The sequence below is a fragment of the Papilio xuthus genome, unplaced genomic scaffold (assembly GCF_000836235.2).
Source record: "Papilio xuthus unplaced genomic scaffold, Pxut_1.1 DF825752.1, whole genome shotgun sequence".
NCBI classification, from domain to species: domain Eukaryota; kingdom Metazoa; phylum Arthropoda; class Insecta; order Lepidoptera; family Papilionidae; genus Papilio; species Papilio xuthus.
Genome location: NW_013532897.1, coordinates 67,518 through 90,849, shown reverse-complemented (window position 1 = coordinate 90,849; position 23,332 = coordinate 67,518). Strand labels below are relative to the sequence as shown.

Below are 23,332 nucleotides of genomic sequence, written 5' to 3'. Positions count from 1 at the left end.
TTTCACATTATAAAAATGTTCCCACCGCGTAAACGTGTAGGGACGTTCGTTTCCCCTAAAAACTCAAAAAGGTAATATAACATATTCGTACCCATCGATCAGGGGACCAGCCACCAGCCGTACATCTTCCAAGCAGTGGTGCTTAATGTACTTAGAGCGTGATCGATTACCCCTCAACGACATCCGAATCCATTAAACCCTGAGATGTCTAATTGATCGTTCGCCGAATTGAAAATGGACAAAAACTTAATTACTTTATTCGATGTGTAAATCTTCAACACCATTTTAATATGACATACACTGCAATTCAGTCTAAGATTAGGACATAGTCAGACAAACATATCTGGTCCCATTAGATAAGGAAGTTTTTACATTGACAGAGGCAATATAAGCTAATGTACTTTAGTTTTACACAGCTTATGTAGCCCGTCTTTAATAGTAGATAGCATTACTAGGCTGGATCCATATAAACAAAATATATAAAATCCTGCAAAACAGCAACATCGAGGTTGATAGCTGAAGCCCTCGTCAGAGACGAATACGCTTTATCCTAAGTGCTTAGTCATTACACTAAAGCTCTATGTAAATGCTGCACCTCTAGATGAATCCACTTCCTGAATAATTCACAGACACTAGTCTGTCACCTCAATATGTTTTCGTTCGCTAATCACCGCCAATCCCAGACACATTTGCCAGCTTCTGTGAAAGCACTGCTAGCGTTAAGCTATCACACGAAGCGGTAATCTGACTACATTAACGCTACATTTCTCACAAACAAATGCAGATAACGTTAGCACTTACATGTTTTAGTCTAAATATAAATACGATCATCAATTGCATTTGCAATACAATACACCAAGGTTAACATAAAAATAAATTAAGGAAAAAATAAAATTAGCAAATGTCAAACCTTTCCTTTTCAAACTTCGTTACAAATGTTTGTTAATAAGACAAACATATTATATATTTGATTCCTTGATGCGTAATAACCACAAAACCTTACCTTCCTGTTTGTCAAACATGTGCTTCTTGATACATATTCTATATTAAACACAATCGTATTCGATGTCAGCAGATTATGTTTTGGTCGGGAAGGTATGCATACGAAGGATATCCCACTGCGATTTGAGGTATTCCGCACGAGCTATGCCACGCGTGGTCGCGCCGCCTCCCGTGCCCCCTTGACCCCCGTGACCCTCGTGCCTATCGTGCCTCCAGCGCCAGAGCCATATGTTGGTCCGCCACAGAATACGTAATGTCTAACAGATAGATAACGTTATTATACTAAATATAGGAGAAATTTCAAATTGATTGCGATCGAATTTATGTTCATTGAATTTTATGGCTTATTTTATGGTGAATATTTCTGGAACATTCTTTGATCTAACAAGCCAAGTTGTAATTCAACTTCCTTAAGAATCGAGCCATTAACGTTTTTTCTGTATCTACATATTCAGTTCCAAGATTTATATCGAAACATTATTATGGTTAGATATTCTGTAGAACGCTTAGTAATCTTTCAGGTCAATTCCTCGCACAAAAGGAAATTATCTCATCTAGAATTATCCAAGTAATATATAACTCTAACAATAGTATGGCAAATCGCCGTAAGCTTCTCATTCGGTGAGGTGGCGGGCAATAAATCCGCAGGGTATAATAAGCTGATGGTAGCCTCGGCGTCGCGGCATCTAGCCCCATACCTCACCGCGGCCACAACACAATGCCGCGTGATTGCGGCCTGCACCTGCATAAATCACGCTCGTTACCGTTTGCCCCAACTCATAGACGTCAGCGACTATATTTTCTACAAAAAATTGGCACCAAATTTAAGAAAGACTAGACAGGCAATATCGCTAAGAATAATTCTTAAAAATTAGAGTGGACTATTTAAGTGGCCAACGCCGCTTTAATTCTAATAAAACTGAAATTATAAAAATGTTTACTTTGGACTAAAACTTTAACAACATTCTTTTTTTATATTGTATTATATTATATGTATTTCGTTTTTTTTCATTTAATCAGGATGTTGAAGTTCCATTGTTCGTATCTTTTTTTTGTTAAATATTCAAAATCGCGTCTATAGCTTGTACCACAACTTATTCCACAAGAATCGCCTTCGAGAAATCTAAGATAATGCGTTACGGAGTTTCATAGCTGTTCCACTCGTTTGTTTTGACTGGCCGTTGATCGATAGTAGATTCTGATTCATATCAATAACCTTATCGCTTAACCCAACCCTTATATTAAACTCAAAATAAAATTTTTTTGGTTGAGACTTAAAATAAAATACATAAATTATAAAAACATTTTAAAAGCTGTCATCATCATCATCAGCTCACTATACCTCCCACCTAGGGGCTCGGAGCCTAACCTAAGCTATACAGCTTTTAAGTTAAGGGTGACTTAAACTTAATCTGTATCTGTATTTCATACAAATATAAAGAAAAGAATAACGAAGTGCTAAAGATTATAAAACTAGTTGTACCAATTATCGTGATTCCAAAGACCAAAATCTCCGTTTACTTAAAGATAATGAGAGGGATGGCAACATGTGTTATACAGAGATTAATGTCTCAGAAACCCATGGTTAATAGTACATATCCGTTCAGAGGTATCATTTGTTATTTTGATATGTTAATCTCTAAAGATAATATAGTAGAAAGACATTAATTAAGCTATAAAGCGCACTACTAAGTTTAACTTAGTATGTTACGTCACGCATTAAGCTCTTCCTAACATAGCAAGTTATAGTATTTGCAATTCAATGGCGACTAACTTGACCTAGTTGTAGACGCTATGTTCTAAGGAATCAAAACAGATTCAAACTTGCATCTGGTTGCTTCAATCTCAAGTAAATTAAGCTCCCTTTCGTGCTCTATTAAGAAGTTGGATAAAGTTCAATGTACTCTATATGCAGCTTGTAGTTGCTATTATTTTTTACAAGATTAAGATTAAACTATTACCCGACTTATAAAGAGGGTAATTTTTTCGCGTGTATTTTTTCTTAATTTCATTGTGACGACCTACAGCATAAACGACTGACCTGATTTTGACAAGTGAGGTGTCATTTGATTCATCTTCTTCCCCGGAGTGTTATAGCGTATTTTACATCGGCACAAAACACACAGTGGACGTGAGAGATGAAATTTAAATAAATACTGAATTGAACCATTTCAAATTTCACTCGCGTAATTTACTATTGCTAAATATTTTTTTCTATGTTTCAGGTTTTCAAGTTTATTCTATAATGAGAAAGTGTAACATTAGTTTATTTTATCTGAATTTAAAAAATTAAAATATTTGTTTCGTACACAGACAATAGATGGCGCTATTTCATCTATTAGAGCTTTTCTGTCGTTTACGTATTACTTACATTCTTACAAGAACTAAACAATGTCATATCAGTTTTTCAATAAAGAACAACAATTGATAAGAAAAAGAACCTTTAAAACAATATCTTATGTAACTTCTAAAAAAAACTTTCTAAGTTGTAGAATATAGATTTCTAGTCTTTTAAAAATAATCTAAAACTGCAAATAAAATATAACAACTGTACTTTTATCTTCAAGACAGTTAAATTCTCCGACTCATCTTTACACGCTGTATTCAAGAATTTGATGAACCGTAAAGTATCTCAATCTGAGATGAGCCTATTGTTACCAACTAACACGTCAACTGTCATTTTATTCAAGTGGTGATCTTGAAAATGAAACATTTGACGTCGCTCGGGTGGTCCGGCCACCCATGAGCTCAGTTATCGATAAAGCTCAGCCCTAGCGATAGGCGGCGCGTTATATGTCGATTTTATCGAATATAATTATAATAAGTCGTCTTTATCGATCGACTAGGGATGTCGATAGTCGATAATACGACAAGGAAGCTTAATGTAACATTCTGATAAAGTTAACGCGGCAAAATCTGTAGCGTGGGTTGTTAATTTATTTTTTAAAATTTCAAGTGCTTTCATTTCAAACGCAATGTAACAAAATGGACAATGATTGCCAACAGTAGACGAAATATTATAGCAGCTGTAATCAAATTAATTACAGTATTTCTTTAAACTTGATACCTACTCTTAAAACTGACAATTTAGGAGCGGCTAACAAAACAAAACAAACATTTAAATTTCTGATAAAGCTCGGACCGAATTTCAACCCGTATCGAATTTCTAAAGCTAAGTTTGGCAAAGAGAAGTTTATTAAAACAATCCGATCGTCCGACTCTAGGGAATTTACAATCGATTCATTCGCTAGAATCGATTTAACTTCGATACAAGAAGTGAATCCCTAAGATGCTCCGCGAAGTATCTTAATTGCGGCTAATTGCGAGGAAAGCCCTCCCATTAGCCCTCCTCCCTCCTTGCAAAGAGTAAACGAATTAACAGACACGTAGCTCGCTAACAAAGAGGCGGTAAATTCGTTTTAAAACAGAGCCCGGTTCAGGTGCGAAAAAGCCTGCTTTTAAGTAAAATTTATTAAAGTGTTTTAGATCTGGAAAAGGCTTACAGCGAAGACTTTTTAAGAAAAATTTCAGTTCGGCGACTACTTACTTCTACTTACCAAATTTAGCATCAAAATTTTAAGGAAACACATTTTTATAAAGAAAGAAGGTGCTCATTTTACTTTGTAAAATTGTACTTTGATAATATGATCGTTAAATTTTGACAGTTTGAATATCTCAGCCACGAAAAACAAACAAAATAAAACGCTTTTAATGGCGAATGTGGAACGTTTAATTTGAAATTGCCTGCAGTTTAGAATTTCTGGAAGATATTACGGAAGACCGTTAAATACGTCTCTTTAATTGGCAGACTCGTTAGCGGATAGCATTGGAAGGCGGCAAAGGTTCTAACGATTATAACGAATAAAACTATTACACCTTATGCCCATTGCAGAAAGGTTTAAAATTAAATGAAAGATTGGAATCTTTCAAGACGCGGCGGTCGTGCGAACCGCTACCCGTTTCCGGTCTCGTAAGTTCAACACCATTTCTACTAGTTTTGATTTTAATAGTGAACATTTGATTGTGTCATCTTGGAGTTATCTTTACGTAATCTTTTATATACCAAGCTTTTGTACCAAAGCCTTAAAAAGTGGAAACTTATTAAAATATATCACTAGTATATATACAACACTTTTTAAATTATAAATCCGAATGCAAAAAAAAAGTGTTGCACTATTCTGCTATCAATAAACTTGTTATTAAATTTTTATGTTTTCATTGTACGAAAAACTAAATATAATAATTTAATCTATCAACAGCACTATTATATGTATGGTATGATATAAGCGGCCTAACTCGACCATTCACAATAATTAAACTCAGTCCGCACTTAGGCGGCGCCGCGAAGCGCGTCGGGTTGCCGATAATTTTGCAAATTAACCTATCGATGAGGTGCGGTTTGTTTTGCATACTGATGTCATATTATAAACAGTATAGTGTTACTTACAGTAGGAATAATTATAACTAATGTAACAAAAAGAAAATTTGATGTAAGGTAATATTGTCTTTATTATTTTTTGTTGAAAACAGCCAGTCGTTCTACCGATTTGAAATCACTTTTAGATTCTAGAAAATAAAATAAAAAAACATTTTTTTTGTTTGGTTGGCAGGAGAAGTCCATTACCTGTCGCCCTCACGCAAAATATTCTATTAAAGATTAAAGTACTTAATAAACTTATTACGAAATAGAAATCGAATGTAATTTAGTTGGAACAATTAATTATTGGAGCGATCCCGTCCGATCCGAGCTGAGTCGCTTATCTCCACTCATTCAATTAAAACATTTCATGTGAGAATGTAAATCTGCGATCAAATCGAGCGGCTGCGGTCCCGCCGAGGCGCTATCTGCCCTCTAATTTACTCCACCAATAAATATGCATCTAGGAATTAGCATTTTATCTCTTAAGCAATTTAATATTCATGTATACGATGCAAGCGCATATCCCGCGCCGCATATTGAATTAATTATAACTGAGCTGTGTGTGTGTGTTTGTTTGTGTTTTACATATTTAGACTAATGTATGTACTGTGAAATATACGGACTGAAGTGTGGCTATTGTTGCATACGTACAGTATACAAATTCTTGTTCCGGGAATTGTTCGTAGTTTAACTACAGAAATAATATTTGGGCCACGGCAGGTCATTCTCGGAATGCTATACAGTTAAAGTTGTTCGATGTCCGTATGTTGAATTTCTTGCTCTAAAAATATATTAACAATCGTAAAAAAATATATTTTATATCCACTACTTACTCTTTGATTTATCACAATTACGAAATGTCAGTCGTATTTTTAATCTGTGACAGTGATGTAATGCGTTTCACAAAGGACATCATTGGGCGATTCATTGTCTCACAGATCAGTAATCAGCAGCTAATTTACCAGACACAACGTCTAGACGGGCCAACAGATCGTCAATATTGAATTAAAATCACTTCGGCTGACGCGCGTCAAATTTATTCATGAGCTACATTAAAATCACTATCACATGTCCGCGTCGGCTCCGGAACGAATGCGTTTATTGAATTTTCGAGATTTACGAATGCGTTCCGTTCGATTTTTGAAATTACTTTTTGATCATACATGATGCGTTTCTTTATATTAAATTTCTATTTTTAAAATTGTTTTTTTTTTTACGGGCCCCTTCAAATTATAATTTTTTTTTCTATATTATTTTTTCACCAAGATAATATTAATATACTCTTTTTCTACTACTGTCTACTTGACAACGGAGCTACATTTACTGACTGAAAGTTTAGTTGTTGAGTATAAGCAATAAAATTAATTAAAAGCCAGTAGTTAAGCGAGCGAATTCCATACGCACATTGCTTGCCAGTGACGCTAGGGCGCATTGTCTTCGCGGTATTGATCCATTAATAACAACAATGTTGTGCTCCACTAGTTGTAATTAAACACCAACCCATCAACCCATCGTTTATTTAAACCTTTGCTTAATGAATTTCTACAGATCTATTCTCGTTGTAAGCGAAAGCAATTACTGTAAACTTTTATATTTCACAAGCAACACGTATATAAATATGTTGGTTACAAATCTCGATATAAAATACAGATTTTATTGTTTATTATTATAAAACATTCGCGTTAAACCCTTTTATGACAATTGTGTTCCAAAAATAATGAATATCCTCACATAACACTGGCCACTGAATGATATTATCCATCGCATTTGTTACAAGAAAGAAAAAGTTTCCTTCGCGGCAATATGGCGTCGTCTCGTTGTAGTTTTTGTCGATATGATATGAGTTTTTCTTGGCAATATAACAACGATTCATCGAAATTGGCCGCGGACGTAACAAGAAAACAAACAAGATGACAGTTTTTCTGTTTCATTTATATCTTAAGAGACGACACGACTGGTCACGCTTTGTCCCACAAACCTTGAAAGTTGGCGATGAGTAGTAAATGGAAAGGACAAAATAAGAAAATACTAGTAGCATTTTCAACATTTTACTACAATCTTCTAGATTTCTTATCATCTTTGGTCGTGCTGATAATAACATTTCGTTCATATTCTATGTCTTTGTGTAACGATGCAACCTTCATCTCCATTTCAATTACAGGTACGAATAAATTTTTCCACGCTTAAGACGTTGCATATCTAGCCTTTTTTGCACTTGTAATTTCCATGTAAAAGTACGTGAGGTAATTAGCAAATCACACTTTAACAGTGGTAGAGCCCGCTTTAACATCTTCGCACGAATCGGCCCAGCTCGCCCGGTGAAATACCACGACCACACAGAAGACAGGCGTCAAGTGGAAGCTATTCCGCGTTTCGTCTGATGAGTGTGCGTCCCGGAGGCCTAATATAGTCCTCTTTCCCTTCCCACCCTTTTCCTTATAAGGAAAGGATAAGAAGTGGAAGTGAACTTTCCGGATGAGAGGATGCATAGAAAGGGAAAATATTTTCTTTCTGTGCATCCTCTCCTCCGTCGATTAAAGGTAGGCAACGCATATGCAATTGCGTGTGTCTATGGGCAACGGTCACTTCGCTATCTCAGCGATTTCAGGTGGCCACATTATGATATAAAAAAATAAAACACATTATTGTTTATTGCTTGAAAATTAAATTCAATCATATTTAAAGATACGACATTCTAAACTTTGTGTCTTTAATCCGTAGAAATAAAAAAAAAATGTATTAAACTCTGTGTTTCATGTTGCCGCAATTCTCGTAAAAACAAAGATTATAATATTTCTTTTTTACATAGAAGTTATTCATTTAGACAGACAGAGCTGAGAGTTGTACTGTACATCTGATTTCCCTGAGGTCGACATCAAATATTTTAAAAAAATCCGACTCAGCGGTATAAAAAAATATACAATCCGCTCCCGAACTCAAGACTCGTTGTTGACGACCCTCCAGGCTCCCCCAGTTTCCGTTACTTATTTTTTATAAGAAAATTTTATATTTTAAAAGTAACAATATCCTTTGGGGGCTCTAATTAAATAACTAACTAATCGACATTTATTACTTTCGTTCTAAAACCCTTGCTTCCGAATTATATTCTAGAAAGTTCTAATTTTGAAATATTTTTAATCAGCATCTATTCTACTACTATTTGATATTAGCTAACTCATTAAAATAAATTCAAACATATATTTACTAAACATTCGCGCATTCGCATATTCGCGAAATCAATTGCAAAACACACAATCGTGTTAAAACAACATTGTTGACCTAAATCAGTAACATAAAATGGGGTCCACAATTCAATAGAAACTTATTATTTCGATATACACTTATTTTAAGAGAACAACTACTATTGATACTATGGTTTGTTACTAGGGTTACTTTTATAAAGTACTCCGAATAGTCTTTTGTGTGTTTTATAGAAATCAAACAATAATTTGATATTTTAAAAGTGCAACTAAACATGCAGCTTCCACATTACTTAATGACACAATTCAAAGCAATTTATTTTCAAACTAGCCGTCGCCCGCGACCCCATCCAAAAACATAATTAGTAGCGTATATATTCTTACACATTGTGTTTTATATGTATGCCAAATTTCTAACACAAAGATCCATCCATTCATCCATCCAAATATCGCAATATAATACATACATGTAATAGATGTCCAAGATATTGGAAAAACATCACCTCCAGGGGTACACCAATACAAAAACACTTAACTTAATCTCTAAAATTCATATTAGTTTTTAAACTGACACTTGTACAGTGAGCTGCATTAATATGTATACACATACAAACCTTTATAAATGTATTTATATTTATGTAGCTGACTGTACCAAAAAACATCGATTTATTTCTCTTTTCTTCCACAATGATGAAAGGAATGCTTTTGAAGATGTTTGATGTACACATACAAAATATTAAGATCCAATTTGTACAATAGACGTTCACACAAAGTCCACATCGACCCCGTTTGTGGCAAATGCATCAATAATTGAATACAATTATGGAAATTAATTGACAAAACAAACAATAATCTACATTAATTTGTCAAATTATGCAAAATAACATTGATTTAATTTAATTGCGTTTGTATATTATGTAGTGATTACAATCACTATTAACAAGCGATGTTAAATATATGTTTTAAATGTTAATTACTTATATAACATATACTATATACATAGTAGATTATTATTAAATAAATATAATTTAGAAACGTCAATAGTCTAAAGGTTAAGGCGTATCCTTTTCTATGCATGATCGGGTGTTTTAATCCCGTCATTCCATTATTGTCGTAAACCATGTCCTAGCACAAACATAGCTTAGTTGGAGTAGTACAAGAAATATTAGTAAAATAACTAGAAACTGCTAATTTCAAAAAAAATGTTTTAATTGAAAAGTAACAAATATAAGTTGACAGTATATTTCAAATAGAATTAACTATAATACAATTTAAGAGGATTGTTCCTTACGAATTTTCCAGTCTCCCAGATACGAGGCGTAGCGACTAAAGTAAATGCAACTGAAGAACGCCAGCAAAGTCTTACGACATTTATGAATTTACCTGCATAGTTTCAGAACAAATTACTGCTAAAAACCAGGCCGAGATCTGAACATCTTTAAATACTATACCATACCTAACATAAATTTATATTAGTACTAGTAGAACTAACTTTTTTAATTTTAATATTTTTTTTTGTAATTTACTAAAAGCTAGAAATTCGGTAAAACAACCTTTAGTAAGAATGGGAAGTGGAAGTGGACTTTCCGGATGCGAGGCTCCATAGAAAGGGAAAATATTTTCTTTCTGTGCATCCTATCTTCCGTCGATTAAAGGTAGGCAACGCATATGCAGTTGCGTATGTCTATGGGCAACGGTCACTTGCTATTTCAGCGATTTCAGGTGGCCGCTCGCTCGTTTGCCACTTTATGATATAAAAAAATAGTTTGAGTACAATATTGGATTAAATAAATAAAACTTATTCTTATTTATTAAAAATATTTTCTCTTACATCCGTCCTTAAATTAGAGTCCAGGTGAATTGGCCCATTCATTCGAATAAAGGCAATCCTTCAATAAGATTTTCCTTCGCTCTGAACTAAAGGCGGCCATTAGCGCAGGCTGCTGCTAATTCAGAATACGGATAAAGGGTAATTTATCACAATTATAGAGCTTTGAACCTTGAACCCGCCGTCAAAAATAACGGGTCAAATACCGACACGGTATTATGTTACCCATATCGAAATTTGGCTTAACCTCATGAAAAATGCCTTCGATATTAGAATCAGATTTTTTATACCTGATAATACTAAAAACCTTATATTAAGATACTTATTCTGACACTAATTAACAAACAAGATGGTTTCGTTAAGCTAATTTCAATTGATAAATTTTCGGAGGCGTCGTCTCATTATTTTCGAACGTAAGCAAATTATCTATATAAATACATTTTCCTTAAAGTATATTATTAATTATACTACGATAATAATGAATGAACTCCGACAAAGTAACACAAAGAAAATGTATTGCGCAATAGGTAAAATGTGACAACCCTATATTCTAAAACATTACATAATCTCCGCTCAGAAGCGTACAATAAAAATGAAAACAATAGAGTGAATCGTTACGCCCCCACCTCGTCCGTGACATTCGAAAAATTAACGCATTTATAAATAAAAGTAACTTTGATCCCCGTATAGTGAGGTAGGGTTGTCCCAAGAGAGCCGCGGGTCCCCAACATAAAGCTGTGGCTTAGAAATGATACGACCGTGTTGTAGACAGTATTTCTATTCCCGCCTATATTATGTATGCGATGGGGGTATTACTGAACCTAAAGGGTAAAGATATGGCGCTCCTCACTAAACAAGAATGAGGTTGAAACACAATAAAACATAAACATTTAGACATAGTACCTAGGTTATAAATTTAGAGAAAAACACAAAAGTATTTTTATGCTTTTGTAAATCTTTGGATCTTTAAGAACAATTATTTCATTTCTTCAAAATTTAATTTTATGATGAACTACAAATTGTGATATTTTATGAAAGCGCGGAATTTAAATAAAAAAACTTGATAAATATAACTTTATGAGGCAAATGAATTTTTGAATTCAAGCAAGTAGTTTTTGAGTTTATTGGTTATATACTAAAATAGAAATCTTTTACCTTTTACAATATTATCTATTTCTAGATATAATTTTTTTAAGGAAGTTATTGTTACTTACATATGTGTCAAAGAATACCCTTCCCTTATATTCACCCTCCAAAATTCCTTGTCCGAAGCACCTAAGAGAAACACTTGGCAACTATTCTCAAAAGAAAGTACCAAATTGAACTCCGCACAACTAAGTTACAAGTCCCCCTTACAATCGACACGCGGCATAATTAAGGCGGCAATGGAAAGGGAAGGTAGAACACAATTAAAAGTTCCGGCTGTTTAAAGTGGGCTCTCGAAGTGCCTCGTCTTTTGTTGGTCTTTTACGAACTTGGCCTTGGAAATTCTAATCGAAAGTGTGTAAAATTACAGCTAAATATACGTGTTCTATTATTAATGCTATATTCCATTGTTTTGTTTTACTAAATACAAGCAAAAAAATGAAATTAACTATATCCTGGACCCACATTGCAACCTAAAAACAGTGACTCTCAAAAGACAGTTTTCTCTAAAAGTCAGGTTTCAGTTTTTCATTATGTTTATGCACCATGTTTAATCTTATTTACATCAGATTTTATTCTTCTGTTCTCGTATTCTTCATTTCTAAAATCGCAAAGTTTAAACAAAGATTTTTAATAAAATCCAATATATAGAATGGGGAATAACTTTCCGCGGCGGTCGAAAGTTTCTTTCGAAATTGCAAATTATCTTCGAGAAAGTTCCACTATAAAAGTTTTACGTTTCATTAGAATCCGCTCTAATTGGAATCTTGAAGTAACAAGTTGAGGGGTCCGTCAGAACGGGGGCTTATCGCCCACACTGGAAACTATCTCGGGTTCAGATCCCGGATGATACTTCAACGCTCTCGATACATATCAGAGATACAATAAAGTAGGAAGTTTTATTCTCTAATAATGTTTACATCACCAAAAAACAACCTTCATTTGAAGGTTGTTTAACTTATTGTTTACGTTTAAATCTAAGCACATTAAAAAAAAAAGTAATTGCAAGAATGAGGATAAAATTTTTGTAATATTTCAAAATGTACGACATATAATTTAGAAAGCTTGTCCTTCGGTCCACAAGCCGCACTTAAAGTAAGAAGCTTTTAAAAACATTATACACCAAGGACCAAAATTACATATTAAAATAGTCCTCCTTTAGTAGCGGAATATGCACGGTAGTTATAATGGGGGAGGCATAACATTATCTCCAACTTGTTCATTTTCATGTCATACCCCAAGTGGGATTTGCGAAGTTCGCGGACATTGTACAAAATGCGTGCATGTATTAATGTTTAAACCAACTTTAAGGTAATTACTAAAAAAAGAAAAACAAAAATCTTAAGTTATAAAAGCATCAATAACCTAATGGTTAAGGATACGGATTTCCGATCACGAGGTCCAGGATTCGAATCCTGCTATTCGACTACTGCCGTAAACCATATCCTAACACAAGTCTAGAGCTTAGTTGGAATGGTAAAAGAAATATTAGTAAATTTACAAAAAGATCTGCTAATATTTAATGTAAATTTAAAAAACTATGACAATTTTGTGATATTAATTACATTAATGCGCGTAAGTTTCAATTTGATAATCAAAAGTTATTGAAGGATAATATCAAACAGTTTTATACTAGTGTATTTACTTCGAATAACGCCATTTCAAACTATTCGTATCTCAAACATATGTTTATCTTTGATCAGACTTTATGAACACCTCGAGACTTGATCAAGAGATATATTAGTTTTTGCGACGCTCTCTAAGTCGTATAAAAATCATAAAACGTTTAACTTTCCTAGTTTACGCGAAATTGTTCTACTCGATCTTAGTTATGCTAGATATTTTCTTATTTATTTTTACCTCGCAAAACAACTTACTGTTAATACTTACAACACTTTTACAAATGGTTATTAAAAATTTAATTTCAACTTTTTTATGTTTATTAAATTCTTAAGTAATATAAAAGTTTTTAATGTCATCTTAAATATTAATTTAATAGTAGACAAATAAAAAAATTATTACACCCTACAGTCTTTAAAATTATAAAGAAAAAGTCGAGTCTCAAAAGGGAAACTATAGGTACTCTTATGGTATTCTTAACAATAGCGGCGCGCGTGCAATTCCACACTTTCCTTATCTCATGCTATCCTGGTACCCTCGAGTCGACGCGAGTTATTTACGCGCCCGGCGTCGTCCCTAATCCTCTATTTATTCCTCCAGATGTATCTGAAAATTAGGGATCACATTCAAGGTCCCCGCTAGGAGGGTTAATTTGCGGAATTGTCCCAGCATGCATTAAACGCGACTGGCGTGATAAAATAAGTACAAAATGTTAAGATTATGCTCAATTCGCTCAGGTATTTTCTGCTCTTCACGCTTCTGTTGTAATAGTCAAATAAAACGTTTCATTACGTTCTATGGAGCGTTGTGATGTTTATTTAACTATATTATTCCATTCGAAATATATTTTCAATTATCTTTATACATAGTGGATACAAACGGGTTTATTACCTCAACTATTGAGGTCTTTAAATGGAATAATTGTCTGGGTTCTATATGGCTGTAATTTCCAAACTTTAATTTCAGACATGTTAGGGTTAAAAACGTTTAAAGTTTAACATATCATTTAGGCATACTACTTTTGTAGAGGCATTCGGAATGGCCCCCGCTAAACAAACTTCATTTACTACACCGGATTTTCCTTTTCCCATTTCGCTCAAAAGAGTTTCGCCGTAACGAGAAGGAGCGCAATTAACGTTTTTTAACCGAAAAAGAAAAAAGTGTTCTCGCAGCACTGGTTGAAAATCCAAGGGGAAGTAGCGTTAAAGTTTGCGCGTTCTTTTACCGTTTTACATAAATTGTTTACCGACATTTAAAACAAGTAAATGCAATTTCATTGAATTGCCCGGACTGCTAATTTCAAAGCGTTTCGTGTGGGCGTCATAATAATGTACGAGACATCTGCTTTTACCCTTATTTACACATTTAACTGATTTTGTTTATCATTCTTAACACAATTACACAAATATACAAAATAAGGCAATGAATAAAGATCATTGGAACGTATTTTATTTCAAAGAAAATCAACGACAGTAAATTTATCTGGTACCTAAAGCATGTGAGAAGCAAAACAATAGGCTCTCAGCGCCGGGCTTCTGAGGCCGTAACCTTTGTCACGCCGTAACCTTTGTCATGGCTTGGCCGATGACCCGGCGCGGCGACTACAAGGCGCCACTTAACTGATACAAGAGATCCTTTTACTTCTCAAATCGCAAAGGAAAAGCTTTATTCTTATCATCGATACAGTTATACTTTGGGAAATATAAATAGGAGATTTCTGACTTTTGTTATTTTTAATATTTGTTAATAATTTCACTTCCCTTTTCACTACTATGTAATAAGCTTAAAGGCTTTTGTTAAAAAGAGCGTCTTAACTTAAACAGTTTTAATTAAATTGGTCAAATTTTGTTTGTTAATTACTCGAAGCCTATAAAAGCTTTCGATAAAGTGTTCTCGATGTCTGAGAACGACTCGAAATTGTTCGTTGAGCAGAAATCCGAGCTAAAAATCTGACTCCTCTGAACCGACAGCCGAAATTGAATCCCGAGTTGTTCGCCGAATATCAAATTCTAAAGGCATGTGGCTTTAATCAGGCATCGCGGGGCGAAGTAGCTAAATAAATTGGAATGTAGGGGTGGCAAATAGAATGTTGTATTTCCTCTTCTTATCTGCCCTAACGTCGTCTTCTGGGCCAATGAACGTGAATGGATCTTGATACGATGTAACGCCCTATGTTTTGTACTTTTTCCTTAATACTGCATTCATTGCCTATAAATACAAATTGGTAATAGAAAAGTATTAATTTATAAAGAGCAGACGTAAAATTTAAATAACAAACATTTCCATTAAATAAAAAGAACATGAGTGCAATAATATTGTAATTAAAAGGGAAGAGGATAGAAATAAAATCGTCTCACTTCCACACTAAGCTCGAACTCGGGGAAATGGCGAGAAGCATTTAGTTTTTAGCGAAACTGGCGCCGTCATTACCGGCATTTTGTTTCGCATTTGTAAATAGCGGGTCGAGGCAACGGCTAGTGACGTCGCAAATTACTTTTAGCGTAGAATACCGCCAGCTCACTGTCCTAATGGGCGGCGACGCGACCGCAAACTGGAGCCAACTGAAAGTTGCCAACAATTCGGCAATGTTGCCATTCAGACGGCCGGCCGCGGCTCTGGGACGAGCGAAAAACAAAAGGCTGCGACACCGTCATCTAGTTCCACTAATACTTCAACTTGCTTAATGACTGTTTGATGTTCACTTCATGCTTTAAATGACCATCATTAATACGGTATTGTACCGAACAACCTGAAAATCCCTTAAAGATTTGTAAATAGTCAGGACACTTAACATTCAAACTGCGTAACCCATGAACTATATCATAAAGTTTTACTGCCGGAAATACCTAATAAAATTTTCTTCACAAATAAAATTAGACTTTTGTGAACATATTATTGAATATATGATCTGCCCATATAACAAAGACAATGCACCATCTGTGCAATTGTAAGCTATGACTAACCCATGCTATAAACTACTGCAAATGCTCCCCGACCCCGCGCAGAACCCTCCGCAATTATGTCAAATTGTGCGCACTATAATGAAATCGTTATAAACACGGCTCCCACATTAATGGCGTAATCACACGCCTTGTGGGAAGCCGACATGTGCACTCATATTTCCTTACATTGGATGCTATTAATAGGCCCATTGTTTGTTCGTTTCGACCATTTGAGCCTTTCGAAGCTCGTCAGCGAGGGAAATGGGAATTATGTCTTCAAATATTAAATAAGTTATTACTTCTCACAATTACGATTAATTGACTTATTATAAAATGTATATTTTAATAATCCTATTTGTATATATATTCAGTTAGCTTCTAATGAAACAGTTTTTTCTTCGAATAAGATAGCGCTTGACCACGATCTCACCTGATTTTAAGTGATGATGTGGGCAAAAGACGGTACGCTCTAAGTTAGTAAATGTCTATTCACTCTCCGTATATCGTAAAGATTATTGATAAATTAATGATCAAATTTAAAACCGATAACCATAAGGGTACATATACTTGGAAGACGCGAGAGTATAGTAAAGAGATCATGAGAGATCGTATATATTTCTAATCCTAATCAAAGAAACTAATTAAAATCAATAATGTAACGTGTTAATTTACATTCTATATGATTCCATACAATATAGAAAGTTGCCATCGTTAACCGACCACTGGTGATTGCCTTTCATGAAATAACTACCTATTATATTGAATTCTTTATTCGCTGACGGACTTTTCTACGTCACGTAATTGACTGCGCTTAGCTAAGTTTTCATTCTTGTTCTTGTGTAAATTCGTATTTCACATAATTTGCCATAATACGAATACCTAGCAACACAATAAATAATCTTAAATTACGTTCTCCTTACCTTTTAATTTTTTATACCTTCATGAATAAAATTTCGAGCAAATAATAAACGACTGTTTTTCTTTCCTCAACAGATGGCACCACTGCGCTTAGTACGACAGATCGCTGAACTCGTCACATCAAATTCATGTATGGTAAGCAAATTTTCATAATATTAACTAGCAATTCTCACAAAGTAATGTATCTGGTAAGGGCTTAAGCAAATGTCAAAACAAAAAAGCCGGCTTACGTGAATTTTTAATTAATATGGCCTCCAATTCCCATTTGATAAACATTAACATTTCGTAATTATGATAATTTGCGTAGCTAATAACGAAAAATCAATATACAAAAAAATCTATCTGTCTGTCTGTCTGTTGGTCCGTCAGTATATCTGTTCGCAAAGCCGCGTTTGTTCCGGGTAATCTCAGGAACGACTGAACCGATTTTGATGACACATGGACGGGAAGTTAGCCGATGGACGCAGGCATATCATAGGCTACTTTTTAATTTCTTAAAGTCTGTGCTGACAAAGTCGTGGGCTTTCGCTAGTTCGATGCTAATTTAATTAATTTTTATCGTGTTACATCGAATGTAATCTTATTTTCTATTTATAAAATCAGATAACTTCGTGAGCAGCAAAATAAACAATGCTAGATTTCCTCATCTTGCATAATTTGCATTTTAAACGCTTATTCACTATTCTCAGAATAAATAAACTGCAAATGCTATTTAAAATAGAAATAGCCTATCGATTCTATTAATTAGCAACAAACCCGCCTCACTCTTTTGTTCAGACTGTTTCAGTTTTTTTTTAAATACTTTTTCAGAAACCAAATACCTACTCTGCCATTTCATTTGCATTTAACGTCCAGCAAAATTTATAAGCACCATTTTGGCAGATCGTAAACTTTCCCTTAATTTATGTTTACGTATAAAATAAATTTTATATTTAACATTCACAATTCCAATAATTATTACGCTCTTAAAGGTGTTATTTGCCTACCAGTTTAACTACCCATAGACCATCCTTAACTATCATTTTTTTAATTAAGGTTTCAATCGATGTAAACATCGATAATAAATATCGATGTAAACATCGATACGTTGCGTTAATAACAGTTACACATCGGATGACAATACGAACATAATCGGATGTGGAATCTGTCGATATAATTGCCGTAACGAAAGCTGCACTCGAATTATTCGCGTATTTACGCGTGAACAGCAATTAAGAGGCGGATTGCGGGGAGTTTGCTGCGCGGCTGCGCACAGGTACGGAATCTACATAATGCCACTCATTTGGTGGACGTTTGTCGCGCACAAATGAAGCGTTCCGATAATCACAGGGCTGCTGCAACAACGATGATCGGAAACACGACAAGAAATAAAAAAAATCGGATAGTTTCAACACAATTTCGAAAACTTTATTTTCCTAGTATTTATTTTTAATTTAATTCCTTGCCGACATTTTATGAAAGCATCTAAGCAAGCAATATTTCTTACTTTTATCCAGTCGCAACGTTCGCTTAAAATTCTTGACATCTACAGATAACATCAAAGTGCCAGTTGTGTTAGATGGCTTGTATGAGCTCATATGCTTGATCATTTGTCAATTCCATACAAACCGGTTATTAAACAGTAAAAAATCTAAACAAATATTGAATGATTCCGTGCCAATTTTCCATACGTTGCAACCCTATCGCGGTGTCTAATAGCGCGTGAAACCGTCAGTGCGAGCGGCGAGCGTTTTTATTTGCCGCATCGACGGCTCGAGGCGGAATTGTTTAAAATTGTTTTTCGGCCGCACGAGCTCGTGCCAGCGGGACCCGCGAACGATCTATTAGCAAACTAGTCACTGGTTACAAGTCTCACCATGTACAGTGTAAAAAAAAAATGATTCGACTACAAAAATGTTTCATAGAAATACAGGATGTATTTTTTTTAAACTACAATATGTTTGACTGACGGATTTGTGTACATTTAAAAATAGAATTTGAAATCTTCAGAATAATTACACATTACACAATCATTAAAATATATTGTGTAATTATAGTACACAATACACACTACACACTATACTTTGTATATTAATGAAGTATGTCTTAGTTGAACTGCACACGCTCAAGAGTTCTTCGATTAATTAACTAATGATTGATAGGTAGTGAGGTAGAGATGTGCGGACAGACGGCCCACTTCTGAACACCTGAGTGTACGCCCCACTAACTGGGTCAAGTAAATGAAGCCATGCAAATGTACCTTAGTAGGTACACACGACAAATTACTATCAGTACAAACCATTTAATTACGCAATTGTGAACTACGGACGGACACAAAATTGATGGAAAAATTGTCTTATAACAGCGCTTACGTATTCTTGTAGTGTTGGACTAAACAAAATTAGTTTGACTTTTAGCGGTCTACCAACTTTGGTATTTTATATTTAGATAAAACTTGAAATTACTGGTACAACTTGAAATTTCATTAATTATTCAGTCGCGTCGTTTAATTATCTCAAGCAAAAACCGAGTCTCTTGAGAGGGACACGATTTTAATAACAATATGACATTACTCTAAATGTCTGCCGACCCAATTTCCGAACGCAATTTGTAATTCAGACGCCCGTCCGCTAGTGGTGTCCGCCGCTCGCATTTTTAATCAACATCCCGTAGAATTCATTCGAAAATTTGAATAAAGAGCCTACAATGTCCGACACGAACGGGTTGTATTTGAAGATTGTACAAATTGTTTAAATTTGCTAATTGTAAGTATTGTAACGACAGAAGAGCAGTGTGTATTTCTCACAGTAAAAGCTTCACATGGTGTTCAAAATAGCTTCGTCAGTTAAGATAGTGTAAGTTGCTTTAGTCTAGGAAATTTCTAAATGATACTCGTACTTTATAATTCCATTTTCTATCACAGACTTTTATTATATGAAACAACACGGTGTTATGTATAGCGTGGACATTTCGCTATTCACTCTTCGCGGCCGCAATTGAACGATTTGCATAGCTATCCGCCGCCGCCGTCGACGAGCGCCCTATCACGTTTTTAGGCCTCTTTGTGAGCTTTTGTGCTTTATTCCGGCCCCGGGCTCCTCGTGACTACATACCGCATCCTACACCATCTTTGCATCGTATAATACTTACATATGGCATCGAAATATATTGGTAATGTAGACGAGTAACTTTATAAATCAGTAATTTTTATATAATTTTGATCTTAGCCAAAATTTACGTAAAATTTCCTACCCGAATATGTAACCTACCAGAGGAACCCTTCGTGCAGTTCAAATACAGTGATATTGTATCTCCCATACATTTCTACGGTCGTAGATTAACGGCAAAGCAAACAACATGTCAGTAATTCAATAATTTACGAATAGAAATCCAATAACCAACGGAATAGTTCCCCGCCGCCCCACAGCCTCGTAGTAACGGATATAGGATCCGGATTAATCCTAAAAAAACATTGCAACGTTCATAAAACAACGTCGGAATCGGGCGAACGTCCCGACCGGTCACTTTATTGGATTTTAGCGGAAATTTCACCGGGACAGGGGGCGAAACGAGCGCGCCGCTGTTTGCGAATGACCTGCATATAGGATTTTGATTATGATTTGTGCCAGACCAAACTATCCGCTCGTAGACACAATGGATACGCGCACGGTAACGCGTCGAAAAATTTCCGCAAAGCCAACGATCGAGCTTGACGCATGACAGGGGAGTCTGACATAGGCGGCTTACATGTCTGGCGATTGATAGCCCAACTGTCAGTCGCATACTTTTATAATATATTGTGTATATAACATGTTATTTAACATATACGTGTTATGCAATTATGTGTCTGCATTTTATTAATACGCCTCTTTGGTCAAAGCTCTCGTCCATATTATTTTATTCCTCTTACATTTATTCTTTTTTGCTAAAAGTACTGAAGTAATGCATAAAAAATGTAAGATTCATTAGAAATAAAGAGATTTGAGAAGACGATTACTGGCTAGTTTTAAGTACCAGCTCTACCTAGACGGTCGATGTCTTCAAGGATTCGCAATTGAATTTACGTTTAGCAGCTCCGTGCGATTGTTGTAAACTTATTTACGCTGCAAAGTCGCTTCTTTGTGTAAAGCAAGAGATTGTTGGTGTTGCATCCATCTGCAGTCGCGCTCTAACAGCATTAAGAGCTTTCTACAACTCCGTAGTCAAATCAAGTCGGCGCTCGCGTCTCAGCGCTAATTGCTGAAAGCGGAAAACGTAATAAAAGTACCGGGTCTTTGAAGGAAAGAAGCTACCGCGGCCGCCTCGCCGGAGTACATTTTAATAAATTAAAACTGCGCAAAATTCTCATTCCAATACCACTCTATTTATCTTTTTTGCTTCCGCCCCGGCGTACTTCCTTCGCCTTACATTGCGTTCCTTTTATTTTATAATGGAGAGGCCATCAATTTATTTAATACATCGCTGATGTTCCCGGTTTAATCGGAACGTGACCTTAATAGAAATACATTTTATAATGTGGACAAAATATTATTGCAACTTTTATGTGCATAATTCATAAATTTTCTTGTTTATATAATGAACCGATTTATAAGGTATGTTGCAACTCGTGAACGTAACGAATAACTGGAAACTAGAAAGAAGCTGCATTTATTACTAAGAGCAGTAACTGTTATTCTTCCTTCCCTTTACTACAATTCTGTAGTGTATATTACGATGCATCATTTTTATTGTAGCATTGTGTGTGTCACGTTTTAACGTAATAATTTCACGTTCCAGGTGGTGTTAGTATCGCTAGTGCTGCTGTCGTGGCGCAGCGGGGCGACAGCGCTCGCCAACTGCCCCGCCGGCTGCAGCTGCAACGACGACACGCTAGTGGTGGTCTGCGAGGAGAGCCGACTGGATGTCCTACCCATCGCCCTCAATCCCTCCATACAGCGGCTCATCATCCGCAACAACAAGATCAAAACGATCGATAGCTCCATGCAGTTCTACGCAGAGCTGCAGCACCTTGACCTCTCGCACAACCACCTCGTCAACATCCCCACAAACAGCTTCGCCTACCAGCGCAAGCTCCAGGAGCTGCATTTGAACAATAACAAAATATCATCCATCACTAACACGACCTTCCGAGGGCTCAACTCTTTGACAGTTCTTAATGTAAAAAGAAACTACTTGGAGGAGCTCAATAACGGAGTATTCACGACGCTGCCGAGATTAGAGGAACTAAACTTAGGCCAGAATAGTATATCTCGAATAGAGCCAGGAGCGTTTGCCGGACTGACCGCCTTAAGGATACTCTACTTGGATGACAATCAGCTGAGTTCGGTACCGACGCCCTCCTTCAGTCTGCTGGGGAGCCTCGCCGAGCTGCACGTCGGCTTGAACGCGTTCTCCTCTCTGCCTGATGACGCTTTTGCCGGCCTCAACAGACTAACTGTACTAGATCTAAACGGAGCTGGACTCTCAAATATTAGTGAGAACGCGTTCAGAGGTCTACCAGGATTACGAAGTCTTAATCTTCTAGGGAATAGATTGAATGTGGTGCCCACGCAGCAGTTGTCCGGTCTCACGAGATTGGAAGAATTGTACATAGGACAGAATGATTTTTTAGAATTAGAAAGCCATTCGTTTAAAGGTCTCAAGAACTTGAAACTTTTGGACATCACCGGCGCTACGTTACTGGAACGCGTTCAGAAGGGCGCCTTCGAAGATAATGTAAATTTAGAAACCGTCATATTAGCCAATAATAAAAAGTTATCGGTTATCGAAGATTGTACACTATTAGGGCTGCCGAAGCTTAAGCATGTTTCTTTAAGAGATAATGCTATAGTAACGCTAAGTGAAACCATATTTATAGGTAAAGAATTAAGACAACTAGACTTGAATGATAATCCTATAGAGTGCGACTGCCATATGCGATGGCTGCAAGAGCTTTTAAACGAGAAGAGTAACTTCACCCAAATCCAGTGCGCGAGCCCTGACAACTTGAAGGATAAATATTTGAAGACATTAAACGCTGAAGACTTAGGTTGCATCGTGCACGACACCCGGCAGCAAACCATCATTTGTGTGGTCGTTGTGGTCTCCGTCGCGACCTTCGCGGCTATCATCCTCATGTTGTACCGATGCAGGAAGAGTATGCCTGAGAAACTGAAGGATTATAAATGGAACAAGGGGCGCAAAAACCTGGAATACCACAAGCCGATATCGACCGAGGAGGATTGCATAGTGCGCGGCATCCACCCCTCGCAGTACCCCGCACCGCCCCCGCACACCC

At 35.8% G+C, this 23,332-nt stretch overlaps 1 protein-coding gene across 1 annotated transcript in view; it reads left to right on the top strand.

The window, feature by feature from the left end:
- LOC106125884 (carboxypeptidase N subunit 2-like) overlaps window positions 1-23,332 on the top strand; it is a 195,490-nt gene that overhangs the window by 171,380 nt on the left and 778 nt on the right. The window contains exons 5-6 of the mRNA XM_013323292.1: window positions 17,152-17,211; window positions 21,832-23,283. Of these exons, the coding sequence (XP_013178746.1) occupies window positions 17,152-17,211; window positions 21,832-23,283 (1,512 nt within the window). The remainder of the gene's footprint in view (window positions 1-17,151; window positions 17,212-21,831; window positions 23,284-23,332) is intronic.